The sequence below is a fragment of the Microcebus murinus genome, chromosome 18, assembly GCF_040939455.1.
Source record: "Microcebus murinus isolate Inina chromosome 18, M.murinus_Inina_mat1.0, whole genome shotgun sequence".
Taxonomy (NCBI): domain Eukaryota; kingdom Metazoa; phylum Chordata; class Mammalia; order Primates; family Cheirogaleidae; genus Microcebus; species Microcebus murinus.
The window spans coordinates 16269611-16278577 of NC_134121.1; the positions used below are offsets into that span (position 1 = coordinate 16269611).

Consider the following 8967-nt stretch of genomic DNA (forward strand, 5'->3'; position numbering starts at 1 on the left):
TTTTTCCTTCTGATCTATTTAGCTGAAGCGAACAGGAAAGGCGGAGGGAGGGGGTGTGGGGAGAGAGCCAGGCCTGGTTTCTGGGCCAGTTCTGCAATGAAGCAGGGTCCTTCAGATGTCACCTCGGCCATGCCCCAGCTTCGAAACAGGGGACAGTGCCACACATCAGTGGCACACACCGGTGGCTTGTGCCGTGCTCTACCAAGAGACTCCTACAGCCCTTGTCTTTCCAGGGTTCCCGACCAAGGGCAGAGTTGATGCGTAAGTCCCACTTGAATCCCTCCTGCTGTCTCCCTAACCCTTCCCTCCGCCAGGCATGTATCCCCTAGGCCACGACACCCCTTAGGGCATTTATTCTGGGCAAGGCCTGCGGTTGGGAAGCATGTCACAGAGCACCCACGCCAGCTCTAGCGGCCCCCCGAGACCAAGGCGCCCCCCAAGATGCCTCCTGCCTGCTTTGGCCAGTCCCCCAAGTTCTCCTTCCTCAGCCTGTCCACACTGGGTCTCCCCTCCTGCCCTCTGACCCACACTGACCCAGGACCCACTCTTTGGGGGTCATTATGCTGTTCCCCAAACATGTCTGGGTGTCCCCACCTTGTGGGCACATAGTAGGGATGCATTTCCTGGCCCCCGAGTGAGTTTCAGAGAAGTTTGCCTATTAGTTGCCAGCAGGTGTGAGACTCTCTCTAGGTCACTGTCCGGCAGAATTTTCTGTGATGACGGAAGAGTCCTCTATCTGTGCTATCCAGGACAGCAGCCACTGGCCGCATGTGGCTATGAGCACTTGGCATGCGGCCAGTGTGACAGAGGAACTAAATTTTTAATTTCACTTAACTTTCATTCACTTGCATAGCCATGCAAGGTTAGTGGCCGGGTACTGGACAGCACAGGCCGGGGGCTCCGTGACCCTCTGCTATAGCGATGAGCGATCTGTGAGACGGTGTCTGCTCTGTCACCCTCAGTCACAGCGGGAGGAAGACACGGAGCCCCCCGACGACCAGCCTGTCACAGCATACGGCAGGAGTGAGAAGTGGGCCTTTAGCATTTTAAGCCACTGGGATTTGAGGGTGTTCAGTGCAATCAGCTATCTGACCCTGACTGATAGCCCCCTCTGCCCAGACCAGGCCCCCTTGCACCCCGCCCCCATCTGGGGAGGCTCGGGCAGCCATGACGTCCCAGCGGCTGCCCTGGCTGCCCTGCACGTGCCACAGGGCAAGGCTCTAGTCCTGCCTGGGCAGCGACTCCCTGTGGGACCTAGAGCCTCACGTGGAAGACGGGGCCCCCTACCCACCTTGAGGGGCTGCTGTGACCATTTTCATCATCATTACTATTAAAAGCCACATTTATTGAGCACCCACTGTGTACCAAGCAATGTACCAGGTGCCTCACCCACATCACCTCCAAGAATAAACGGGAAGGCCTTGGGGCCGAGCACGTGAGACATTCGGCAGACAAGCACAGTAGACGCAGTGCTAACTCATGGGTACGTTATTCTCTCATGATCCCTCGGCAGCCTGAGGGGGAGGATGCCATTATTATTCCCATTTTGTACAGAAGACAACTGAAACACAGAGAGGTTGACTGACTAGTGCACGGTCACACAGCAGGGAAGAGGCAGGGCAGGGTTTGGAGCTCAGGCAGCCCGGCTCTCCACCTCCTGCTCTGGGCCTCCTGTGCTAACTCCTAGGCCGTCCTGCCTTCCCTCCGCTGCTCTGTTTACCGCCCAGCCAAGGTCACCTGGAAAAACTTGGCAGCCTGTGTCCTGACTTTGGGGCTGGATGTCCCCATTCCATCAATCATCCCACCCCTCTGTAGTGGCCCCAGAGCCCCCAGCCAGAACCGTCCCTGTCCAAAAGGCTCTGCTGTGCTCACGGGAGGGTACTGGGGGGGGGGGGTTACTAGGCCCTGCCTGCTCTGGCCTGGTCTGCTTCAAATGTCAATCCCACCAAAGCCCGAAGGACCCAACCCTCCCCTCACATGGACGGGTCCCAGGGCCGCAGAGGAAGCGCCCACCCCGGGCATCCCCGGAAGATGCTGGTTCCCGCTTGCTATGTCCCGGCCACATGCTGGGGGACTGAGCCACTGGGCCTTCGGCAGTGCCAGACGCTCCATTTGTTCAGTGGGAGGATGCCCCTGCCCTGGCCACCTCTGGGTGCCGTCTACTGGGCTGGCCCAGGGCACACAACCTTCCCACGGTGACCTCTCCCAGCCACCCTGCTCTGGGTTGTGTTCCAGACTGAGCCCACGGACGACCAACGTGGGCCGGCCTGGAAGAGCCTGGGATGTTAGCCTGTGGGTCCTGGGGACAAAAGGGATGTGATCAGAGCAGCTTTGTGGCTTAGAGCAAGGAATCTGGTCCAGAGGGCTTGGGTTCAAATCCTGCTCTATCCCTTGGTAGCTCTGTGGCCACTGGCAAGGCACCTAATCCCCTGGGTCTGTTTTCCCCATCTGCAAAAAGAGGGTGATAATAGTAATTATAAGGACGCGATGAAGATTAGGCGACGTGCATAAGGCGCTCTGCAGATGCACAGCACACAGTGAACAAGCTCTGGCCACATCACAGTGACTAGAACACGAGCCCCAGGACAGCAACACGTTAACTGCAGCTCCTCCAGCATCTGGAACCGTGCCTGGCGCATAGTAGGTGCTCAGTACAAAATTGCAACCAACGAATGACGCTGCCTCTGCCCTGCTCGCAGACCTTCACGGCTGACCTTGGCCTACAAAATGAAGACCAACCTCAGCATGCCCTTCAGAGCCTTCCTGGACCTACCCCAGCTCGCCCTTCCAGAATCATGCCCGTATCTTGGACATGCGTCTGTCCCTCTGCCAGCCAAGCCTCAGGATTGCCACCACTCCCCCCTTGTGTTTTAAAAAATATTAATATTGACAAATCATAACTGTTTACATTTATGAGGCATAATGTAATGTTTTGATGACCTCCACGTTTTGCTAAACCTTTTCTTCCTCTGATATTTTGCTTGCACCATTCCTTCCGTCTAGATACCCTTCCCGTCTCATCTAAACCCCTCCCTCTCAGGAAGGTTTCCCTGAACACCCCCCACCAATGTCACCTGGCCCTTCTCTGACAGTCAGTCAGTACTGGGCTGCCCCCTACCCCCGCCCCCCAGGCAGCTCCAGGGCGGCAGGGGCTGAGTCATCACTGGGTCCACACCAGGCAGGTGCTTAGCGATTGTTTACTCAGTTGCTCCTGGGTTCAGGCAGCCAGAGCTGGGAGAAGGAGCTGGGGAGAAGGGGGCGCAGGGCCAGGGCTGCCTGCGGGCTGCCCCCAGGTACCACACACCACCCGCTCCCCTAATCCCCCACGACTCCTTCCTTCTCGCAACATTGGAAACTGGTATTTCAGCTTCTAAATGTCAGTTCTACCTGGGAGAGGCAAGTACTCGCTGAGGTCTTCCTCAAAGGTAAATTTACAAAGCAATTAAATAGTCACTTGCAGAGTCAGGGAGAGGCCCTGGCTGGGCAGAGCCGGCCAAGCCCACCTGGCCCTGCCTGTGTCTCCAGGGTCCACCAGAGTGGACGGCCCGGCCCTGCTGTGCGGGGGCTGCCGCAGGGCCCTGGGAGGCGGCTCTCTGCCCCGCAGAGGGGCCTGGCAGCACCTGGCTCTCCTGGAGCTGGACGCGAAGGGTTTGCTCAACATCTGTGTGTCCAGCTGCACTGTGGGGCAGACCTGGCCCTGCCTCGGGGGGCAAGGGGTGAGGGGGTCCAGCTGGGGCAGGCCTGATGCTGTTCCTGGGGGGTAAGGCTGCCCAGCAAGGGCCAGTGAGCAGGAAAACTAGGGGGAAGCCTGAAAGACCTTGAGCTGCCACAAGGCTGCAGGCAGGCCACACCCCAGTGGGTTTCACAGCCCGCAAGGCCCTTAGGAGATCTCAGGGCTCCATCCCTGCTATACCAAGTTCAAGAAGGGGCACGTCTTCCCGAGGCCACCCCTAGGGCGGGGCCATTCAGATCACCCCCTCCGCCAGACTTCCCCCACTCCTCTTGGCCTGCTTTCTGTGGGCCATGCATATGGGTTTCCTGAGTTCCAGCACCAGCTGGGGCCTGGGTCAAGGGCGGCAAATAAGGCCATAGCCAAGATACTGCTGGCTGGAGTCCAAATCCACCTGGCAGCTCTGGGACCATCCACCCACTGCGCCGGTAGGCAGCACACGGCCGACGAAGGGAGGCTCCAGCCCAGCACAGCCCCTCCGCAAGCTCCCCTGAACAGAGACCACCCCCGAGACCTCCTGGGATCTCGCCTGACTCCCACGTCACTGGGCTCCCCAGGGGCTATAGCTGCAGGCCCACGTGGCAGGACATGCCCAACCCCGCCAGGCCTCTTGCCTTGGCTCACGTCCAGCAAGGAGATGAGCAGCTCGTTCATGGACACAAGGAAATCAGTGACCCCCTAAATATACAAAAAGTCTGCCCAAACTGACTCGTAGACAGAAACGTGCAACGTAAAACCATGAGAGGACACTACTCCACCAGACTGGCACAGATCAAAATGTCCAGTGCCACACTGCGTGGGCGAGGCGGTGGGGAAAGGGCGAGTTGATCGGTACAGCCCCATGGAGAGCAATTTAGCAACAGCTGTCGCGATTCAAAATACACACCGGCTTTGACCCAACAACTCCACTTCTAGGAATTGGTCCTTTAATGACATTCCTAAGTGTGTGCCATGATGTGGGGACAAGGACATTCCTTGTAAAGTTGTGTGTGACCGCAGAGGCTGCCAACAACCCAAGCGTCCATCAATGGAACAACAACTCGACAAAACCCTGCGTGGCCACTAGGACACCCAAGGATGCTCCTCATGGGACCGTCTCCAAGAACGACTACTGAGTAGAAAGCAGGGACAGAGCCACTTACAATCTTCTCCCTCCCGTGTAAAAGAAGATCACAGATCACAGATCCATATGTGCATGTACACAAAATGCCATGGCAAGGAGGCCCAAGAGAGTGGGAGCACTGAGAATGGGCGGCTGGGGACAGGGCTGTACTATATACATTTTGTGCGCCTTGAATGTTGCACTCTGCAAATTTTTATTCAAAAGGTAAATTTAAAAGACGTAAAAGCCTCACCCCGGAAGGAAGCTGAGCTCTGGGTCGCCCTGGCACCTGCAACGGTGGGCTCCCAAAGGTGCCAGGGCCAGCAGCCTCCCCACTCACTGCCCGGTCGTGGCCTCAGAGCACCCATCTCTAGACAGGGTGGGACAGACGGGGTTTTGTGTGCACGGGGGGGCTCCTGGCTGGGGAGCTCACTGCCCACACTGCTAATGCTCCCAACGCTCCCCACCCCCTGCGCTGAGGTTTCCGTCTGCAGAGGGGGAGGAAGGGGAAGAGGGGGAGGTGGGGGAGGTGGGAGGGTGGGATCCTAGCCCCTGCCTACCTTCCTCCCTCCCCTGACAGAATTTGCAAACTTCAGGACTTAAGCAAATGACTTCCTTGTGGTTTCCAGCGCTAACGACCTCGCAGGTGCATGGACTCCTGGGGTGGGGGGAGCACGCTAGTCCCTGGGGTGTCCCTTCCACCCACAGGCCCCAGCACCCTGCCTCCTCTGCTACGAGAAGGATGACAGTGTACGCGACCTCACTAAACACCCACAAACCACCCTATCAGATGGGTTTTGTTGTAGCCTCACCTACAAGAAGGAGGCAAACAAGGCACAGAGAGTGGAGTGGCTTGTCCAGCACAGCACAGCTATGAAGGGGCACAGCTAGGGCTCAAAACCTCATCAGCCCCGGCCAGAGGCTGTGCTTGCTGGCAGAGAATGGAGGACGCCCAGCCTGTTTCTCAAGCCGAGGCAGGAAGGGGCAGCTGGCTCCCCCTGCCCACCTGGCCACTTCCAGGGTCCTGGAACACTTCCTGAGGAAGCCGATCAGTGACCTGAGGGGAGACCCTTTGGGGCCCCCAGGGGGCTGGGGGCAAAGCTGCTGCCAGGCTGACCCAAACTCCTAGCATAGGCACTGACATCAGGTTCCAGAGCTTGTAGAACTCGTGATCCTCCTATACAAAGATTGGGAAATTGAGGCCCAGAGAGGTGAGGCACCCAATGCCAGCTCTACCACTTACTGCGTGACCTTGGGCAAGCTGTTTAACCTCCGGGTGCCTCAGTGATGACCTCCTCCATCAAATGGGGGATGACAACAGTCTTTACCCCATAGAGTTGTTTTGGGGAAGAACTGAGATAATAGATGAAAAATGCTGAGAACAGCACCTGGCACATAATACGTGCTCAGTGAATTCGCTGTTATTATTGACACTGTCAAAGCTCAGAGCAACCAGGGCAGCTCAGCAATGCCCCCTCCCCAGCTTTTCCCACCACACCCCCCACACGCTTGCACCCCGTGTGCACCTCCGCACCGTGCCAAGCCAACGTCCTCACCCGCCACCTCACACAGATGTCCAGTGGCCAGAGCACCCAAGATCTCCTCACCCAGACAACACGTGGGGGATGGGGGCTCCCTCCCTCCCTCCCAGTCAGCTCCTCCTCTGCTGCACCAAGGAAGACAAGATGCCCAGACGGAGGGAGACCTTGGCCCGGGTCATACACTGACAGAATCTGTGTGATTCCAGGGACAGAACCCAGGACGGGGTCTCCAGCTTCCCTTGGGAACCGGGACTCCCAAGCTGGGGGCCACAGCAGCGCCAAAGAGGCTGTGGGACCGCAGACCTGCCTGCCCCCACCCGCCCCCACCCTCCCGGGGGGCAGGGGGAGACCCTGCTGCCCTGCTCTCCCGCTGGGAAGGACACCCTCCCTGCCAAGTCACTAATGGGGGATACTAAATAATATTTATCTCCCCAGTTCCTCCCACAGCTCAACTAAATATAGCAACTAATTTTTTTGAAAAAGGATTTCTGCTCCAGAAAGATAATATTTATATAAGAGGTGGTTTTCATAAACCAATACAAACCCAAGGCTCCTTTTCTGACAGCTCTTCCGAATGTTGGAACTAGCCCTGAGCCGTGGGTCACCCCGGCCAGAGCACCTTCCCCTCGGGTTGGCTGGGAACCCTGAGAGAGTGAGGCCCCCAAGTCTCAAAAGGACACAGGCCCAGGTTGCACATTGGGCATGGAGGGGACATTTCTCTCTGGGCTCCTCACACTCTGCTGGGTGCTTAGGGGTGAGTGCCCAGACAGCCGTCCCGCTCGCAAGGAACCTGGGAGGGGACCTCTGTATATTTCACCCTCACGGGGCCTCCAGATGCGCAGGCCACATCTGGACAGTGGGACTGGTGGGACTCGCTGTGCCTTTTGGCAGAAAAGGAGAACTCCACGCTCGTTTGAAAGAGATGAGGAGGAAATGATGCCCCTCCACCGGAACAGCAAGGGGCCCGAAGGCTCCCTCCCTACCCAGGGAGGGGCAGGTGCAGTTGCAGGTCACGCAGCAGCGAGGGAAAGGCCTCCCCTGGCAACCCCCCAGAGGCCTTGACTGCCACCCCAGGAGGGTGGGTCTCCCACCTCAGCAGTTCAAAGCCCCCAGCGGCTCCCGCCAGCCACATCCGCTTTGGGCTGCAGAAAGAGGAAGACCAGGGGGTGGGGGTGGGGGCGCCAAGGCTGCCAGCTGTCAAGTTGCACCTTCTGGGGGGTTTTATTGAGCCTTCGGAGGAGACCCTCGGGGCCAGCTGGGAAGCTCCGGCTCAGAGTCTCGGGCCGTCCGCCGCCGGCGGTCTCAGTGCCAGCACCTGCACCACGCGGGCGGCGCGGCGCGGGGTCCTGCACTGACCGCCGACGGCGGAACGAGGCTTGCAGGGCTGCGCGGGGACCCGGGTGGAGGTGGGAAGCGGGAAGGACCCTGGGGGGCGGGGGAGACGTCTGGCCTCCCAAGCCGGAAGCCCCCCACCCTCCACCCCCGCGAAGTGGCCGCGCGCCCCAAGAGCATCTGAAGAGGTTTCCGGAGCCCTCGCTTCCTGCCGAGAGCCGGGTGGGGAGAGGACCGCTCCGCCGCCGCGGGGCCGCAGGAGAAACTGAGACAGCGGCGCGCGAGGCCCCCGCTCCCGGCCCGGCCCGGCCCGCGCGCTCACCGTTGGGGCCGTAGCGCTCCCGCGCGCTGGTCACCTGCGCCGGGCTCAGGCCGCCCTCGGCGGTCACCGAGAAGCCGCGCAGCACGTCGGCGACGGGGAGCAGGTGCGCCGCCTCCATGCCGCCCGCCCGGCCGTCTGCGCCGTCGAGGCCGCCTCTTCCCGGGGCTACTGCGCGGGGCGCGGGGGGCTCGGGCCCGCGCGGGCGCTGCGCGAGGCCATGACCGCGCTGGGACCTTCCCCGACGGCAGTGGCGGCGGCGGCCGCGGCCCGCGCCAGGATGCTGCGACCCGGGCTCCCTCCCCGGGGCGGGGCGGCGCGGGGCCCGCCCCCGCACTCACACCCCTTCCGGCCGCCCTAGAGCCCGCCGCCCCGCCCCCGCCGCGCCCCGGGGCGCTGAGCCGCGGCCGCCCGCCCATTCTGCAGAAGCGGGAACTGAGGCCGCGGGCGGAGAGCGCGCCGAGCTGGGGGGAGCCGAGGGCGCGGGGCCTGGAGGGGCCAGTCCCTGTCCGCAGAGCTGGGCAGCCGCGTGCGCCTCCTCTGCGCTGCTCCAGGGCCCGGGGTTGGGGGTGCGGGTGCGGGAGGGGGTGTCGGTGCGGGTGGGGGTGTCGGTGCGGGTGGGGACCTGCAAAATGGAGGAGTCCACAGAGGGGCGTCCTACTTCCCTGCTTGAATTCTGCGAAGTGTGACCCAGAATCTAAGAAACCCAAAGCCTAGGAATAAGCGGGTCTCCTCCAGAGGAAACTACCTGATGTTTTCCTTATTTGGTGTTTGCGATCTCTTTACTCTTTTCCAAATGCCCGGCCGTGAGCGGTTATTCCTCACAGCCGGAGCCCTTAGCGACGGACCGGCGTGTGAGAAAGTCACGAAAACTGGGCTTGCTACCTTAGTTCACACCGTCACCCCTGCAGGAAACGCGTCTGCCGGGGTAGGGGCGGGGCGC

The 8967-nt window shown here is 60.4% G+C and overlaps 1 protein-coding gene across 2 annotated transcripts in view; it reads right to left on the reverse strand.

Annotated features, from left to right (window-relative positions):
- The window catches only part of ATP2A3 (ATPase sarcoplasmic/endoplasmic reticulum Ca2+ transporting 3), a 34565-nt gene extending 26265 nt beyond the window's left edge, over positions 1 to 8300 (reverse strand). For both annotated transcript variants that reach the window (XM_075994225.1, XM_075994224.1), the window contains exon 1: positions 8028 to 8300. In XM_075994225.1, coding sequence (XP_075850340.1) covers positions 8028 to 8145 — 118 coding nt within the window. In that variant the 5' untranslated portion in view covers positions 8146 to 8300. The remainder of the gene's footprint in view (positions 1 to 8027) is intronic.
- Positions 8301 to 8967: the final 667 nt, after the last annotated feature.